Raw genomic sequence first — 16,999 nt, 5'->3', positions numbered from 1 at the left:
AGGGCCTCGAAGGGAAGTCATAGCCTAACCTATCCCTGCACATGCTATGGGCACAGAGAGAGGGGCACATGCTGAATCCCCAAGGATCTGTAGTGGGTTGTTACAGTGCTCTTCAAAATCAGTGTCCGGGAGGGGTGTACGACTAAGCCGTGACACACCTGTCCCTGCAGGTGGACCACATGCGTCCAGAAACCAAGGGGGTGAGAATAAGCATGGCTCCCCATCACCCCACAGTGAGCCCCTGAGGTTCTGGGCTCTCCGTCCCTGAGGTCTGGGGTCCGTCCCAGAGGATGACGGCTTCTGCCAGGGACGGTCCCGCTGCGCTGATGGCCAGGGCTGCTCCCAGGACGCTCTGGCTCCTTGTGCCCAGGACCAAGAGGCCAGAAGAGGAGCGACCTGACCGCCAGGAGGAGGTCTGTGACGATGGGGGTGAGGGGTGTGCTGGCTTCTGGCAGCAAATGGACAAGTGTAGCTGCCCTCACCCAAGAGGGTGTTTTCCTGCACCAAACACCAAAACCAGGCAGCATTGGCTTTGGGACCAGGTGACCAGCAGACATGGAGGACATTGTTGGCAGAGGCTGGAGAAAAGGGACCCGTGTTTGCAGAAAGGTCAGCAGGTGGTTGCCTGCTGTCACCTGGAAGGTAAGAAAACAGTGAACTGGGTTCTGGGCAAGGAGACTTCCAGCAAAGTGGTGGAAGCGCCTGTCATGTGTTGAATTGTGTCACCTGCAAAAAAATCTGTCAGAGTCCTAACCCCCAGTGTTTCAGAATGTGATGCTGTTTGGGAATAAGGTCACAGCCCATGTACTTAGGTAAGAGGAGGCCGTTGCTGGAGTGGCGCCCATTCAGTGGGTGCTTCTGCGAGGAGAAGAAGCGCGCAAGACGCAAGAGCGTCCCGGCAAGACACGGAGACACAGGGTAGACAGAGGCAGGCCGGCCGAGGGGCGCGAGAGACCGCCGTACCCCCGGCAGCTGGGGTGGGGGTCCGGAGCAGACTCCCTCAGAGACTCCAGAGGTAGTGGACCGTCCCGACACCTTGATTTCAGACTTGCAGTCCCCAGCGCGGCGAGAAAGCGAACTGCTGTGGCCCTAACCCACCGGCAGCCCTAGGAGGCCAGCAAGGTCCGCTGCTTTCCGCAACGAATGACATCACAAGCCGAAGAGAGACGAGTTTCGTTTTCGAGAAGAATTTAGGGAAGACGTTTCCCATCTAGGATTGCTGGGCTGGAAGTAAAACAGGTTTTCATTCTCAGTCTCCCCACCTTGCAAAAGCTACTCAGTGTAAGAAAATGACTTATTTCGCTCAGCACAGTATCAGGGTCAATCAGAGAAAGACAATGATCATATGGTCTCCCTGAGATGAGGAAGCTGAGAGGCAGGGAGGGGGGTCATGGGGGGCAGGGAAGGAGGAGAAAATGAAACAAGATGGGGTCGGGCGGGAGACACACCATAAGAGACTCTTAATCTTGCAAAACGAACTGAGGGTTTCTGAGGGGTGGGGGGGGAGGGATGGGGGCTGGGTGGTGGGCACTGGGGAGGGCATGTGCTATGGTGAGTGCTGTGAAGTCTCTAAGCCCGACGATTCACAGACCTGTACCCCTGCGACAAATAATACATTATATGTTAATAAAAATAACTTTTAAAAAATTAAAAACAGAAAGAAACAGGCCCTGAGCAAAGATCAAATCCAGGCTCCACCGTGAAATGTGTTCTCAGTGTGAAGATTAAGTTGAAAGTACCTGGGTGACTCAGCTGGTGGGACGTCCAACTCTTCATTTCGGCTCTAGTCATGGTCTCTGGGTCTTGAGATCGAGCCCTGCCTTGGGCTCCGAACTCAGTGGGCGGTCTGCCTGTCACTCTCCCTCTGCTCCTTCCCTCTCCCCTCTTCTCAAAAATAAATAAATAAATAAATATTTTTTTTTAAAGTGGGGCCAAAAAAAAGTGGTGCCATAAGACTTCTCATTCAGGGACGCCTGGGTGGCTCAGCTGGTTAAGCAGCTGCCTTCGGCTCAGGTCGTGGTCCCGGCGTTCCGGGATCGAGTCCCACATCGGGCTCCTTGCTTGGCAGGGAGCCTGCTTCTCCCTCTACCTCTGCCTGCCACTCTGTCTGCCTGTGCTCACTCTCGCTTCTCTCTCTATGACAAATAAATAAATAAAATCTTTAAAAAAAAAAAAAGACTTCTCATTCAGACTCCTAAGAGATGTAAAGCAGTAACTTCCCCCCCCCAAAGATCTTATTTATTTGAGAGAGAGAGAGAGAGAGAGAGAGAGCACAAGCAGGGTGAGGGACAGAGGGAGAAGCAGATCACCCCTGAGTAGGGAGCCCAGTGAGGGACTCGATCCCAGGACCCTGGGGTCATGACCTGAGCTGAAGGCAGACGCTGAACTGACTGAGCCGGCCGGGTGCCCCTGTAAAGCAGCGTCTTATAGATCCTCTCATCTAGGGCTTCTAGAAATCTGAAGGACGAGGTCAACAGCATTCTGTCTTGCAAGTAGAATGAGGTCTGCCTGGAAGAGATCTCTTGGTGTAAATTTTGTTCAATGTACTGGGCTATAATTTGATACATAAAAAACCTACATAGTTTTTTGAAATTTATTTTTTTTTTAAGTTTTTTGAAATTTAAATTCAATTAGTTAGGGACGCCTGGGTGGCTCAGTCAGTTAAACGTCTGTCTTTGGCTCATGTTATGATCCTGGGGTTCTGAGATCGAGTCCCACTTGGGGCTCCTAGCTCAGTGGGAAGCCTGCTTCTCCCTCTGCTGTGTTCTCTCTGTCTCTGTCTCTCTCTCGCTCTGTTTGACAAATAAACAAAATCTTTAAAAAAATAATTTGTTTAAAAAAATAAATTCAGGGGCGCCTGGGTGGCTCAGTGGGTTAAGCCGCTGCCTTCGGCTCAGGTCATGATCTCAGAGTCCTAGGATCGAGCCCCACATTGGGCTCTCTGCTCAGCGGGGAACCTGCTTCCTCCTCTCTCTCTGCCTGCCTCTCTGCCTGCTTGTGATCTCTCTCTGTCAAATAAATAAATAAAATCTTTAAAAAAATAAATAAATTCAGTTAATTAACATACAGTGCATTATTAGTCCTGGAGGTAGAGCTGAGTGATTGATTCATCAGTCTTACACAACACCCAGTACTGCTAATGTCCATCGCCCAGTTATCCCATTCCCCCCACCCTAAAACTACAGAGTTCTTTTTTTAAGATTTCATTTATTCATTAGAGAGAGAGAGTGCAAGCAGGGAGAGAGGCAGAGGGAGAGGGAGCAGCAGACCCCCCAAAAAGCAGGGAGCCTGACAGGGGGTTCCATCCAGACCCCGAGATCATGATCTGAGCTAAAGGCAGAGGTTTAAACATCTGCGCTCCCTAGGGGCCCCCATAGTTTTTAAAGGAACCCTACTATCTTGGATTACAAGAGACAGAGATTGTTCAAGATGAAAAAGCACCTGTAGGCTTCAAAAGTTCTGTCGGCAGAAAGCATTCTGGTCAAGAACGTGGGGCCTTTCCCAAGGAAGGATGACCCTGGACAGAGCCAAGAACCTAGAGAGCAGAGTCCAGAGCCTCCGAGAGCCACCCCTGGAGGACTAGCACCAGGCGGCACCATTGGGCCCTCATCCGGGAAGCGTCCCCGCAGGACAGCAGGCTGACTAGCAGCTGCACACCCACTGCGTTTCCGAGTTTCCACTGACCGTGAATGCTACACACTTTCCAACCCTTCCTTTTTTAAATTTTTATTTTTTTATTGTTTTAGAGATTTTATTTATGTATTTGAGAGCGAGAGAGCACTAGAAAGAGAGAACACGCACAAATGGGGATCAGAGGCAGAGGGACAAGCAGACTCCCCTGCTGGGCAGGGAGGCTGACCCCTGGGTCAAAGTCAGCCTGACTTGGGGCTCGATCCCAGGACCCCGAGATCATGATCTGAGCCAGAGGCAGACGCTTAACTGACCGAGCCACCCAGGCAGCCCCATCCCTTTTTTCAAATAAACGTTTGAGTTTAGAGTGAAGTAAGATTAGCAGAAGAGTGCAGCTGTAACTCGAAGTCTTCCTGTCAGTCTTCCCTCACCTCCCCCCAAGGGCAGCATGTAGGTCTCTAGTGTACATACGGCACAGCCAGGAAGCCGGGTCTGGTGTGTCACTCCTAGCTCCACTCCAGGCTTCATCCAGAGTCACTTTTTTTTAACCGACATTTTCTTTGTTTCAGGAACCAGTTCAAGGGACCACAGTGCATTTAGTCTCCTTACTTCCCATGGTCTGACAATTTCTGCAATTTCTGTCTTTCCTTCTTTCTCATGACCTTGACAGTTTTGAGGAGTCCTGGTCACTTTTGTGGAATGCCCTTCAGCTGGGATTTGTCTGATAGTCTTTTGTGATTAGCCTGGAGTTTTGGGTTTGGGGAGGAGACCTCAGAAGTGATGTGGCCTTTTTTTTTTTTTTTTTTTGAGATTTTATTTATTCCTTTGAGAGAGCGAGCACAAGTAGGGGGAGAGGCAGAGGGAGAGGGAGAAGCAGACTCCCCAAGGAGCAGGGAGCCCTGTTGTGGGACTCGATCCCAGGACCTGGAGATCATGACCTGAGCTTTAGTCAGCCACTCAACTTGTGAACCACCTGGGCGCCCCATGATGTGATCTCAGTTCACCACAGCAGACGGACAGACTGTCCACAGGACTTTGAGCCGGTGATGTTGATCTTGACACTTGCTTGCAGTGGTGTCTGCCAGGGTTTTCTACTGTAAAGTTACTATTTTTCCTTTCCCATACTCTAGTCTTTGGATGCAAGTCACCAAATCCAGCCCACGTTCAAGGCTTCCCCCATTTTAATAGAAGTGTCGATGGAAGACATTGTGTCCCTGTCTCATTAATGTACATTGTGTGTGTAGAGAAAGAGAACATTTTTTTTCTTTAGCTCATGGGTCTCTGCACTGAGGACCCACACAGCTGTCTACGTCCAAGGACGGCTACCCGAGCAACATCGTTTGTACCTGGACCTAACTTAGATACAAAACCCTGGACCTGAGGTCTGAGCCGGGGACTGTGAGGAGATACTGGCAGTCCTGGGAGAGGCCCGGGGATGGACTGTGGTGGACTTCCCACATTCATGACCCTATAAAACTCCTGGTTCTTTTGTCCTTGCTAGACCCTTTCCACACTGACTCTGGGCTTGGACGTGTGACTTGCTTGGCCATGGGGCATGAGCACGGATGACGCACACAGAGGCTTATGGGATTGGAGCCCACTGGGGCTAGTTTTCTTGGAAACCAGTAGCAAAACAGTCTCCTGAAAGACGAGACACCACTTGAAGAGAGGCCCTGGAAGATGAGGACCCGCTTGGGCCTCATCAGGGCCCAGGCCAAGCCTCCAGCCGATGCGGCCACACGAGCAACACCAGCTTCAGGTGTGGCCAGGGACGGCTCCGCTGAGCCCAGCCTGCGCACGAAACCGTGAGGGTCTGCTGCCATGAGCCTCAGATTTTGGGGGGCTGCTGATATACCAGCAGAGAATGAAGCTTTTTGCTCTTTGTCCTCAACTCCTGTTTCCACACTCTCTCCTCCCCGCTCAAGTCCCATAGTCCAAAACTGTAATCATTTCCCCAAACTCCACACTCGTACTATATTGTCCTTACTAATTCCCAACCCTTGTTAGACCAAACCACCTCCCTACTCCATACCTACATCCAAGCAGCAAAACATTGCTAGAGAAAAACATAAAAACACACTCACTCATTCTTTAAATTTATGAACACAGGGCCTCTGGGGGGCTCAGTTGGTGAAGTGTCTGCCTTCGGCTCAGGTCATGATCCCTGAGTCCTGGGACTGAGCCCTGAGTTGGGCTCCCAGCTCAGCGGGGAGCCTGCTTCTCCCTCTCCCTCTGACCCTCCCTCTGCTTGTGCATGCTCTCTCTCTCTGTCAAATAAATAAAAATTCTTTAAAAAATTTTTTAAATTTACAACACACACCTAAAACTAGGCTCTGCACACAACCAGAAAAATCTTTTTTTTAAGATTTTATTTTATTTTTTAAAAGATTTTATTTATGTATTTAACAGAGAGAGAGAGAGATCACAAGTAGGCAGAGAGGCAGGCAGAGAGGGAGGAGGAAGCAGGCTTCCTGCTGAGCGGAGAGCCCAATGTGGGACTCGATCCCAGGACCCTAAGATCATGACCTGAGCGGAGGGCAGAGGCTTAACCCACTGAGCCACCCAGTGGCCCCACAACCAGAAAATCTTAAAACACTTTTTTTTATCCAGTTCATCTTCCCTTCTCCAGGAAGACGGTTCCACACCTTGCCTTTTTTCTTCCTTGAAGCTTCCCACCCCACCACCTCCTGAAGCTAATAATCTTTTCTTTTTTTTTTTTTTTCATTCGAATCAGGGGCTTGGCTACAAGTGTTAGAAAACCTCAAATAACAATACCTTGCACCATAGAAGTTTTCTCTTTTGCAAAGAGATGAGCATGAGCTGTCTGGAGTCGACGGGGAGCTGCAGTCTTCAAGCTCCTCTACTCAGTCTTGCTGCTGTCCTGGACCCCTGCGTTCTACCTCACGGCCCAAGATGGCTGCTTGCGCTCCAGTCATTGTGGGCACGTTCTAGGCCATAGGGGAAAAAAAGGAACTGGCAAAGATAGGCAAACCCCTCCCTTTAAGGACATGTTTGGAAATTTTACGTACTGATTCTTATATCACGCTGGCCAGGAATTAGTCTCAAGACCACACATATCTGTCTGTAATGCAGGCAATGCAGTCTTTCTTCTGCGGGACCATATGCCTAGTTAAACGTGGGGGGAGGGATTCTTTTTAAGGAACAAGTGGAGGATGGGTAAAGAGATCCTGCTTGCAGTCACAAATTGTTCCCAATCCTCTCCTCTTCTGCCCAGCCAAGAAATTCGTTCCTGCATCGCACCCTTTACACTGCTGTCCCCATGCCCAGACGCTCTTCTCCAGAGCTCCCCACGACCCCTAGCTCCTTATCAGCTCAAATGCTGGATCCTTGGAAAGGTCTTCCCTGGTCCCCCTAGCTCGGGGGACACCATCCTCCCTCCCCGACCACTTGGGCAGTATCGTTAGCTCTTCAGTGTCCCCCACTGAAGCACGGACCCATCTGAGTGGCCCGGAGCCTGAGGGAAAGGCACACCTTCCTAACCCATTCAAAGCAGACAGCACCCGGGTCTAGCTTAGCCAAAAGCCACTCCCCCAGCTAGCCTAGCCCCACGGCCTGCATCTCCCCTCCTCAACTTCCCCCATGACATTGTCCCTCAACCTGTCCCAAGCCCATCTCTGCTGGGCTCTTCCCCCCTCTCCAGCCTCTCTCCTGTAAAAGCAGGGCACTCTCAGTCTGGGAATAACTTGGGCCCTGCCTTTTTTTTTTTTTTTTTAAAGATTTTATTTATTTGAGAGAGAGATAGAGCGCACAAACGAGGGAAGAGGGGAAGGCTCCATACTGACCTGGGAGCCCCATGTGGGGCTTGAGCTCAGGACCCCAGGATCATGACCTGAGCCGGAGGCAGACACCCAACCAATTAGGCCACCCAGGCGCGCTTTGGGCCGTATCTTCTGACTGGTGAGAAGACCCTGCACTTGGGCCGTGAATAGTAATTGCTTCATGGGACTGGCTAAAGCAATTCCAGCGCCTCCCAGACCCTGCCCAAGACAGCAGGGATGTGTGTGCGCCCACCAGCTTTGGCCAGCCTTGGGAGAAGCAGTTGACCAGAGAGGGATTCTGAGCCCTGGTTCCAGGCAGGACCAGATTCCTAGCACGTGACCTGGGCAGTCACACGGGACCCCAAGCTCAGAAGAGACCATACTGGGTTTTGTTCTTTGTTTATTAAGTAAACTCTACCCCCAGTGTGGGGCTTGAACTCACAATCCCGAGATCAAGAGTCACAGGCTCTACCGACTGAGCCCAGGGATGCCCCACACTGTGCTTAATGCTTTAGCGTCTCCTTCTGGAAATTCTTGTTTTTAAAACAGATTTTATTTATTTATTTATGTAAGAGACAGAGCGCACGCAAGAGAGAGTGAGCGAGCACATGTGTGAGTGCAGGACCAGGGTGAGGGGCAGGGGGGCTGGGGGAGGGAGCAGGCGCCCCGCTGAGCAGGGAGGCTGATGCTTGGCTCAGTCCCAGTCCCAGGATCACAAGGGGAGCCAAACCCACTGAGCCACACAAGCACCCCCTTCTGGACACTTAATAACTTTTTACCAAGAGGCTCTGCGTTCTCATTTTACTTGGGGCTCTGCCAATTATGCAGCTGGTTCTGGTCCTAGGGACATCATGGACACAAAGCCCAATGACCTGGGTCACCAGCATGGCCCTGAGGAAAGATGTTGGCCAGAACAGCTACGTGGACAGTGCCAGTTGCCCCTCCTCCTGAGTCCCCAGTGGCCCACTGCCCTCTGCTCCAGTAGCGGATTCCAGGTGGTGGGAATGCCCACTGGACAAGGCAACATGGGGCTGGAGTTCCAGCAGGCCTTGAACCCTGGCCTAGGGCTCTGCAGCAGCGACTCCGGGGACGGTCTAGTCTAAGACGTACCCCCAGGCACAAGGCTGGACCTGTGGCTGTGCCCCCTCCCACTGCCGACTGGACTAGGAAGGGACTCAGACTGACCCAATTCTGACTGCTAGATGCGGCTCATTGGTCCGCACTTCCAAGGCCAGAAGGACAGGGAAGGGCTGCTGACCGCGCGACAGGCAGCTGTCCTGCCCCTGAGGAATCCAGATGCCTGAGGGGCTACCATCCCGGACTCACCCTGTTCCCACCCCCACCCCCACCCCCAGTCTTCCAACCCAACTCCAAGATTTGCTCCCTGGCAAGCTCCCTGAGGTCCTGAGAGGTGTGCACCAGGGGGAGACCCTGGAGCGGGTGCCCCCCACCCTGCACCCCCCACGGAGGAAACACTTGTCTGGAAGCAAGAGATGGCTTTACTGAGGAGGAGACTAGCGGTGGGGTGAAGGGGAGAGACTGGCCCGGAGTGTGGTCTCGGGGTTGTCTGTGGCGTCACACGTCCAGGTAGGACTGAAAGCTCCGTCTCTTGTAAGTGCCGGGCTTGCGCTGCAGGATGCCGGGGCTGAACGTGGCCCCCAGCGGCCAGTGGCGGACCACGTGCCGGTACGACGTGGCCAAGCAGTCAAAGTAGTTAATGTTGAGCTTCCGGGCAATGTGACGGCCCAGGTATTCCATCTGCTGTGGGAACAGGTGGCGGTCAGGAGGGTACCAGTCAGCTCGGGTGCCCCCTCCACCAGCTGCCCTCGCTAAGGTGCCCACAGCGGGGTGTTCGGCTCCGCCTGAGAAACGGCCCCATCCTAAGCCCCTAAGCAGTGGCAGGCCTCCTGCAGCGCGGAGCAGGGGAGTGGAGTGTGTCTGGGGCCCCGGGGCGGGCTGGAGCGGACCCACCTGGTAACGCTCTGACAGCTGCACTAGCACCAGCGGCTCGAGCTGGTGGCCGCACAGAACCAAGTGAAAGAAGCACCTTCCGTAGGCTGGAGAGGGGCGAGCAGCTCAGCCGGGGCTCCGGGGCCCGCGGGGGCTATGGGGAGCGAGCGCAGAGGGGCTGGGGGCGCAGGGCAGAAGGTCGGCTAGCCGCCCCCCCCCCCGCGCCCCGTCCCCAAGCTGCTTCCTTGCACACCCGCCCCCGCGCGCGGCCGCGCCCGCTTCACCGTCGGAGCTGAGCGCCAGGCGCACGTAGACCAGGTGCATGGGCCCTTGGCACACGGTGCGGCCCTGGATGGAGAAGTGGTACGTGCCGCGCGTGTGGTTCAGCACCAGGCGGCGCCGCGGCAGGGACGAGATCAGGAGCCACAGGCCAACGACCACGCCGCACGCGGGGAAGCCCCACGTCTCCTGCTTCAGCACCTGCGGGAGCCGCTGGGGCCTCAGTCACCAAAGGGCGTGGGGGTCTGGAGGGCGGTGCCCGGAGGGGGCCAGGGCCGGGAGGCCGGCGGGGGGTGCCCGGAGGGGGGTCAGCCCCGGGAGGCCGGCAGGGGAGGGGTGCGCGGAGCTCACACCTGGCTCACGAGGCCGAAGCTGACGAGGACGAGGCAGACGACGAAGAGCAGAGCGCCCTTCCACAGCGTGTCCAGGTAGTACTCCAGCACGAAGACTGCGGGCGGGCGGCACGGCGGCGGCGCGTGAGCTTGGCTGGGCCCTGCAGGCGCCGCCGTCTCCCGGCGCCCGGGCTCGGCCCCGCCCCCGCCCCCGCTCCAATCAGATCCCGGGGCCAGCCCCCGCCCTGCCCAAGCAGGACTGTACCCCGCCGGGGTTCAGGCAGGGGTCCGCGCCCCCGCCTGTTCTGCTTCACGGTCCGCGCGCACCATTGGGCTGCTGCTGGGTAAACGGGAAGAAGCTGTCGTGCTTAAGGCGCTGGGCCAGGTGGCGCTCCGTGCAGAAGAGTCCCAGGGCCCAGAGCTGGAAGCGCTTGCCCCCGGAGGTCGTGGGCAGGCCGCGGACGCGGCCCCTGGGGACCTGGGTTAGGAACAGAGTCAGCTGGGCTGCTGGTAGGTTGCCAGCACCCCGGGCTCGGGGTCGGACTGACCTGGTACAACGAAGGCTCCAGGGCTGCCTTCAGGAAGGCTTTCAAAGGGCAGAAGAGCGACACCAGCTGAGGCGGTGGCCCAGGCTGGGCGCGGCCTGGGTTCTAGAAGTTCTGAGCAGCGTGTTCTAGAAGGGGCTGTTGTTGACTACCCCTTCTGCAGGGAGTCCCCAGGTCTGGCCCTGAAGTGAGCACGTGCTTCCCTACGAGTCCCCACACCACCCAGCGCCACCCTCCTTGGCCTGGTTTGCAATCCTCACCCAAAGGGAGGGTGGTAAGACATCCCAGGCCTGAGCTGGAGAGAAATCTGCAGGCAGGCTCCCCACACTGAACCCCACCACTGAGCAGGCCTCCCCCATCACCACTTTTGCCCAGGTAGACCACAGACCGCTCACCTCTGTGTGTGTCCCTGAGGGCAGGACACACACTCAGTCCAGGACTCAGGCCCAGGGAGGAGTGAGCGAGGGATGACCACAGGCAGCCTCAGGAATCTGGGAGGCCACCCCCACCCTACCCCACAGGCACTCCGCCAGTTTCAGCCTTAGATGCTTCCCTCAGGTATGACACCTGCCCTCTCATCCCCACCCGAAGGACCACACAGAGTTCCTAAAATGTTTTATTGTAACAAAACGCTCAATCATCCCAAGCACGTAAAGGGTGGAGGGCACCGGTGGCCACCTGAGCGCCTGGGGTCCGGGACTGCCTAGCCGGAGGAGGGGAGGCTGGTGAGCAGCTGCTCAAGGCACCACTGGACTTCCTCCTGGCCTCGGTACGCCCGCTTCAGGCCCCGAGGGAGGCAGCGGCAGGACTCCAGATTGAGGTAGAGGAGGCCTGGGCAGCTGCTGATCACAGAGCTGGAGGAGCAGAGCAGGCCATGGGAACCAGAGCCACTGGTTCCCGGAAGACCTGGGCCCTGGCAGGGATAGGCCAGCATAAGGAGCCCTCTCTGCCCAGGCGCCACGGCTGGCTCTGCCACCCAGAGGCCCTAAGGCCCAAGCCCAGTACCCATGGTGTCCCTAAGGGCCATCCGAAACAGGGGCCGGCCCTGTGCTCCCCTTTTGGCCCTCGAAGCTTGCAAGCCAGGCCTGTTGGGGAGGCAAGCCATACCGACTCCAAGGGACGGGGGAAGGGGATGCTGACCTGACCGTGCTTGGTGTGACCCGGGTGCCCCTGAGGTTGACAGAGCATAAGGCGGGGGGTGAGCCCCCAGGGGTGGCTGAGAAGGCAGCCAAGGCCTGATCCAAGTCCTTCTCGTTGAAGCCCTGGCCACTCAGGTCCAGCTCCCGCAGACTGTGGTGCCACTTGTGGGTCAGCAGGTGGCTGCCCTCTTTGGCCAGAGTCAGCCGGTCGGACATGCCGTAGAGGCCCAGGTGAAGCTGTTGTAGCTCTGGAGACAAAGGGTGTTCACGAGCTGTGGGGCGGGCAGGGGGAGCCACACCCGTCCCACCTGGCCAGCACCCAGAGGAAGCTGACCCTGGCACGGCAGATCACACAGGCCAGCCGGTGTGATGCGGGCACAGCCTCGAAGATCCAGCAGGCGCAGACTCGGGGAGCCATGGAGCAGGCGGCCCAGGGCCTCATCGCTCACAAAGTTGCAGGTGGAGCCAGCAAGGCAGAGCTCCTCGAGGCTGGGGAAGCCAGGGCCGGGAGCCGCCACTCGCCCGACAGGCTTGGGCAGCCACGTCAGGTTCAGCAGCCGCAGCACCTGGAGCGAGGCCCAGGCTGCAGATGGGGAGGGAGGGTGGCAGGCGGGGGAGGCAGGGCATCAGGTGCCAGCAGGTGGGAGAGGCGGAGCGTCAGTACCTGCAGCTGAGGGCAGCCCTTCTGCAGGGCCTCCACTGGCAGCTGGAGCGGAGCACTGTTGCGACTGATGCCAGTGCTCACCTCCAGGAGCTGGAGCCGGGGGCAACGGCTGCCCTGCAGAGGGGTCACAGAGCGCAGGCTCAGCGGCCTGGCAGTCCCTGGCTCAGCACTGGGCTCTGCTCGTGCCTGCCACCAACCTACCAGCAGCGCACCCAAGATGGCTGTCGTCTGGGAGCTGTAGGTCAGCCACAACTTGCGCATTCGGGGCCCTGCCTCCTCCAGGAAATTCACCACAGCGGTGGACTCCACCTGGGAACCCAGCACATGGGTACCTGTCACTTCGGCCCAGGCTTCTTCAGGACCCCTGGGGACACAGGGCTCACCATGGAATGCTGTATGTCCAGGCTGTGGAGCTGGGAGCAGGCTTTGGCCAGCATGACCATCGTGTCGGGGGTCACACCATGGCAGTCAGAAAGCTTGAGGAAGGTGAGCCGAGGACAGCACTCACTAACCAGCTGTGGAAGACAGAGCACCAGCCGAGATTGGGTCTCTGTGGTCCACGAAGGAAAGAAACCAGTGGCTGACGCCACGCCCTCTCTGTCTCAGCCAGGACCTCCTTTCTGCCCTGGAAGGCCAGCACGGGTGCTCCCACTTCTGACACCTCCCTGCTGAAAGAGAAAGACAAGGAGAACCGGGCAGGCATCCCCATGGGGCCACTGGGATCCGGGTGCCTGACCCACTGCCTGGAAGTACTGGGCAATCCCCAAGTGTCAGGGCTGGTGTGCAGGGCAGCCTAGAGTTCTCACCTTCAACACAGGGTGTACCTGGGACTTCCAGTGGATGAGGGTCAGCCTCTGGAGCTGGGAGAACCTAGCCGACAGCAGAGGCAGAGCTGCATAGTATCCCCACGTTGCCCCTTTGTCAGCATCAGCCCATCCCGTCACTTTGGTGTAGGGGACAGAAACGGGCCTGCGGCTTTCTCTGAGCCACAAAAACGAAGCCAGGGAACAAAGAAAAGAAGGGCTGTCTCACCGACTAGGCATAAGCCACTCCAGAGAGGCAAGAAGCTTCTTCTCGGCCTTGGCTCCGCTCTTGGCCAGGCGACCAGCCAGCGGGGGCGACAGGGTCACGGTGTGCCAGAGCGCAGGCTGGGAGGCGGCCTCGTGCCAGCGGCGGCACACGCGTGCAGCCCTGGGGGGGGGAATCTCAGCTGAGGGGCCGGGCCTTTCATGGCCGTTGCTGCGGGGTTTTCTAAGAGGAGAGGCCTGTCACGACGCTGCGGCCACCTTAGCTCAAAGACAGGCCCGGGGGATTCTCACTGGACCCCCGAGGGACGGTGCTCTCTCGCACGCGTGTGTGAGTGCTCCCTCGGCTACGCGCTCTGCCCGCACCCCCCCCCCCCCCCCCCGCCTCAGCCACCTGCGGGGCGGGCAGGAGGTCAGCCCGAGCCCCGCTGCGGCGCTTGACGGGCCCACTACCTGCCGAGGAAAGGCATGGGCCCCTCGGCCGCCACCAGCAGCCCGAAAATCTGCAGCAGGATTTCCAGCGGGATGCGGTCGCCCCAGCCCGGGTCGGGCCCCCGCGACGGCTCCGGAGCGGGCGCCAATCTAGGCCTGGCCTTGGCGGCCGGGGCGCGGGCCGCGGCGGGCAGCAGCCGCTGAGTGCGGCGGGACGCCCGTCTTTGCGCGCGGGGGCGGGCCGGCCCAGGGCCCGGCAGCAGCAGCAGCATGCTGTCCGACTGCAGCAGGTGGTACCCGGAGCCGCTGGGCACCAGCCGGTCCCACCACCAGTCCTCGGCCGAGCGAGCCCGCGCCCCGGCCGGCGGGGCGCCCCGCACCCTGCGCCGGGCCCGCCGCGCCGCCCCGGGAGCCATCGCCCCCAGCCCCACGCCAGGGCCGCCCGCTACCGCGGAAGAGTCGAGGCCGCCGGAAGGAGGCGGGGCCGCGGGAGGAGGCGGGGCGTGCCCGAGGAAAGGCGGGACCGGAAGCCAGCCCCCCCCTCCGCGCCCCCTTCCGGGGCGGGACTTCCGGCGGCGGGTCCTGCCGGGGACTGGCCGGCCGCGGCTTCCTCTCGTTCGGGTGAGCCGGCTTTCCCGCTCGGGCGCGCCGGCGTCTCCCAGCCCCACCGGCTCTGGGCTGAGGCCGCGCCCCTAGGCCGCGGGCGGCGCCTTCGGAGTGTGGCAAGACGCCGGGCCGTCGGGCGGGAAGCGCGCAGGTGCAGGGTCAGGAGGCGCGGGCAGCGCCGCGCCCCGGGCAGCTCCTCGCTGCCCACCTGACGCAGCGAGGGCCGGTCCCGGCCCGCCGCTCCCCGCGGAGCCCGACTTCGCTCCCGCTGTCGTGGGTCTCGCAGAAGCGTCGGGCTCCCACTGGGGCGCAGAAGCAGCTCAGGTGTGCGTGGCGCCTTAGCGGTGCGCTGTCCCGGAGTCCGTGTCCGTTTCGGGGTGAGGTGGTGGTCTCACCAGCTCAGACCCGAAGGTGGAGGCCGGTTTTCCTCGTTTTCCTCTGGGGTCGTGGTTCCTTGGGCCCGGCGTGCCGTCCGGTATGTTTGGCCCCTGCCATCCCCATGCCCCACCCCGCGCACGCTCCAGGTTCCCTGGTCCAGGCGGCCGGACCCTCTTCTGACTCCGGCTCTGTGTCTTTGACCTGTGATCCCGCATGCGTGTCTGTTCCTTTCGAGATGGAAGAGGTCTTCAGTTCCCAGGAGAGCTGAAGCCTTTTCTTTGGGTCTAGGTGGGGAAGAGGAGCGGGCGTGTCCCTGGCCTGTTCTGAAGGGCCCAGCCTTGCGCTGAATGGCAGCACCCCCACTGGGCCGTCTGGTGTGGACCCACCTGCTGGTAGCCCTCTTTGGCATGGGCTCCTGGGCTGCCATCAACGGGATCTGGGTGGAGCTGCCCGTCGTGGTGAAGGACCTTCCAGAGGGTAAGTGGGAGTGTGCAGGGGAGCGTGCAGGGGAGCGGGGCTTCAGGTGTGCCAGGTGAGGCCGTTGCAGCTGCTCCTCGTCCCTTAGCTCCTGACTTGGCTTTCTCCCTTCCCGGCAGGTTGGAGTCTCCCGTCATACCTGTCTGTGCTTGTGGCGGTGGGGAACCTGGGTCTGTTGGTGGTGACCCTGTGGAGGCGGCTGGCCCCGGGCAAGAGCGAGCGGGCTCCCATCCAGGTGGTCCAGGCACTGAGCATAGCGGGCACAGCCCTGCTGGCCCCCCTGTGGCGCCATGTGGCCCCAGTCACAGGGCAGCTGCACTCCGTGGCCTTCCTAGCGCTGGCCTTGGTGCTGGCGCTGGCGAGCTGTGCCTCTAACGTCACTTTCCTGCCCTTCTTGAGCTGCCTACCGCCTCCTTTCTTGCGCTCCTTCTTCCTGGGTCAGGGCCTCAGTGCCCTGCTGCCCTGCGTGCTGGCCCTTGTGCAGGGCGTAGGCCACCTTGAATGTTTGCCATCTCCCACCAATGGCACCCTTCGGCTCCCCCTCGACTTCCCAGAGCGTTTTCCCGCCAGCACCTTTTTCTGGGTGCTGACCGCTCTTCTGGTCACTTCGGCCGCCGCCTTCCAGGGTCTCCTGCTGTTACTGCCAACCCCGCCCTCTGCACCCACAGGGGGTCCGGGGTCTGGCCTGCGGGCGAGAGCCCCAGCGGTGGAGGAGGAGGAAGAGGCCTCACCACTGCAGGAATCACCGAGCCGAGCAGCACGCGCCACTCCCAGCCCAGATGCTGAGACCCAGCGGCTGCTCTCGGTCCAAGGAGCCTGCCTGTTGGGCCTGCTGGCCATCACCAACGCGCTGACCAATGGTGTGTTGCCTGCGGTGCAGAGCTTTTCCTGCTTGCCCTATGGCCGTCTGGCCTACCACCTGGCCGTGGTGCTAGGCAGCGCTGCCAACCCCCTCGCCTGCTTTCTGGCCATGGGCGTGCTCTGCAGGTACACAAGGGTCCCCGAGCTCCTAGGGGTAGAGTTTAGGGATGGGGGCTGGGTCCGGGTACAGCCAGCCCTGAGTTTCTGCTCACCCCTGTAGGTCTCTGGCAGGGCTGGGCGGTCTCTCTGTGCTGGGCATGCTCTTTGGGGCCTACCTGATGGCACTGGCAGTCCTGAGCCCTTGCCCACCCCTGGTGGGTACCTCTGCAGGAGTGGTCCTTGTGGTAAGTACACTGGGGACACCGAAGCAAAGAGGGCTGCAGTGTGGAGGGTTCCCCCAGAGCAGGGAGCCCCTTGTGCTCAGCCTGCCGCTGTGTCCGCCCTCCCAGGTGCTGTCATGGGTGCTGTGCTTGGGTGTGTTCTCCTACGTGAAGGTGGCTGCCAGCTCCCTGTTGCACAGTGGCGGCCGGCCAGCATTGCTGGCAGCTGGCGTGGCCATCCAGGTGGGCTCCCTGCTCGGGGCTGTTGCCATGTTCCCTCCCACCAGCATCTATCATGTGTTCCGAAGCGGGAAGGACTGTGTGGACCAGTGTAGCTCCTAAGTCTGGGCAGATGGAGGACGTGATGTCAGACTGAGATGCCACAGCACCCTAGTGCCCACATCCCCAGGGGGCCCTCCTGACACGTGGGCTCACTCATGGACACCTGTACACTCCACAGCAGACGCTGGTCAGAGTGGGGACCACAGAACAGTCCCAGAGCCAGGGCCCAGCTAGGGCTGTGGGCTTGGCCCCGGATCTGGAACCTGTGTGGGATTTGCACAATAAATCACTGTTACTCCA

The 16,999-nt window shown here is 59.0% G+C and overlaps 3 protein-coding genes across 8 annotated transcripts; 1 reads left to right on the top strand and 2 right to left on the bottom strand.

The window, feature by feature from the left end:
* Nucleotides 1-7,728: 7,728 nt before the first annotated feature.
* TMEM249 (transmembrane protein 249) lies at nucleotides 7,729-10,874 on the bottom strand. The gene is made up of 7 exons (XM_047728664.1): nucleotides 10,854-10,874; nucleotides 10,519-10,620; nucleotides 10,298-10,448; nucleotides 9,992-10,086; nucleotides 9,644-9,839; nucleotides 9,381-9,466; nucleotides 7,729-9,170 (listed from the first exon to the last, which is right to left on the bottom strand). Exons 1-7 carry the CDS (start codon nucleotides 10,872-10,874, stop codon nucleotides 8,985-8,987), a joined length of 837 nt encoding a protein of 278 aa, XP_047584620.1. The 3' UTR covers nucleotides 7,729-8,984.
* Nucleotides 10,875-11,113: 239 nt separating this feature from the next.
* FBXL6 (F-box and leucine rich repeat protein 6) lies at nucleotides 11,114-14,236 on the bottom strand. The gene is made up of 9 exons (XM_047725025.1): nucleotides 13,797-14,236; nucleotides 13,351-13,509; nucleotides 13,125-13,188; nucleotides 12,702-12,833; nucleotides 12,520-12,627; nucleotides 12,319-12,432; nucleotides 11,989-12,220; nucleotides 11,656-11,902; nucleotides 11,114-11,369 (listed from the first exon to the last, which is right to left on the bottom strand). Exons 1-9 carry the CDS (start codon nucleotides 14,189-14,191, stop codon nucleotides 11,219-11,221), a joined length of 1,602 nt encoding a protein of 533 aa, XP_047580981.1. The 5' UTR covers nucleotides 14,192-14,236; the 3' UTR covers nucleotides 11,114-11,218.
* Nucleotides 14,237-14,333: 97 nt separating this feature from the next.
* SLC52A2 (solute carrier family 52 member 2) lies at nucleotides 14,334-16,999 on the top strand. Of its 6 annotated transcripts, none has more exons than XM_047725038.1 (6): nucleotides 14,367-14,607; nucleotides 14,733-14,792; nucleotides 15,048-15,236; nucleotides 15,356-16,223; nucleotides 16,318-16,441; nucleotides 16,547-16,999. In XM_047725038.1, the coding sequence occupies exons 3-6, from the start codon at nucleotides 15,107-15,109 to the stop codon at nucleotides 16,757-16,759; spliced, it is 1,335 nt and encodes a 444-aa protein (XP_047580994.1). In that variant the 5' UTR covers nucleotides 14,367-14,607; nucleotides 14,733-14,792; nucleotides 15,048-15,106; the 3' UTR covers nucleotides 16,760-16,999. The 6 variants fall into 6 exon arrangements, with proteins under 6 accessions (XP_047580995.1, XP_047580994.1, XP_047580996.1 ...); XM_047725040.1 differs by lacking the exon at nucleotides 14,733-14,792 and having other exon boundaries at nucleotides 14,367-14,705; nucleotides 15,356-15,471; nucleotides 15,862-16,223; XM_047725039.1 differs by lacking the exon at nucleotides 14,733-14,792 and having other exon boundaries at nucleotides 14,334-14,396.

This window comes from Lutra lutra, chromosome 4 (assembly GCF_902655055.1).
Source record: "Lutra lutra chromosome 4, mLutLut1.2, whole genome shotgun sequence".
Taxonomy (NCBI): Eukaryota; Metazoa; Chordata; class Mammalia; order Carnivora; family Mustelidae; genus Lutra; species Lutra lutra.
Note: the sequence above shows the minus strand (reverse complement) of the source record. Positions and strands in the feature narration are given on the sequence as shown.

Coding starts and splice junctions, on each gene's coding strand:
- TMEM249 (XM_047728664.1), bottom strand. CDS start 10,874: ATGGGGGAGGCCTGCTCAGTG. Junction 9,840..9,991: donor GCTTCGGCCTCGTGAGCCAG/GTGTGAGCTCCG, acceptor CGGCTCCCGCAG/GTGCTGAAGCAGGAGACGTG. Junction 9,467..9,643: donor CCTGGCGCTCAGCTCCGACG/GTGAAGCGGGCG, acceptor GCCCCTCTCCAG/CCTACGGAAGGTGCTTCTTT.
- FBXL6 (XM_047725025.1), bottom strand. CDS start 14,191: ATGGCTCCCGGGGCGGCGCGGCGGGCCCGGCGCAGGGTGCGGGGCGCC. Junction 12,433..12,519: donor CCATCTTGGGTGCGCTGCTG/GTAGGTTGGTGG, acceptor ACCCCTCTGCAG/GGCAGCCGTTGCCCCCGGCT. Junction 11,903..11,988: donor GTGTGATCTGCCGTGCCAGG/GTCAGCTTCCTC, acceptor CTTTGTCTCCAG/AGCTACAACAGCTTCACCTG.
- SLC52A2 (XM_047725039.1), top strand. CDS start 15,107: ATGGCAGCACCCCCACTGGGCCGTCTGGTGTGGACCCACCTGCTGGTA. Junction 16,224..16,317: donor GCCATGGGCGTGCTCTGCAG/GTACACAAGGGT, acceptor TCACCCCTGTAG/GTCTCTGGCAGGGCTGGGCG. Junction 16,442..16,546: donor CTGCAGGAGTGGTCCTTGTG/GTAAGTACACTG, acceptor CCGCCCTCCCAG/GTGCTGTCATGGGTGCTGTG.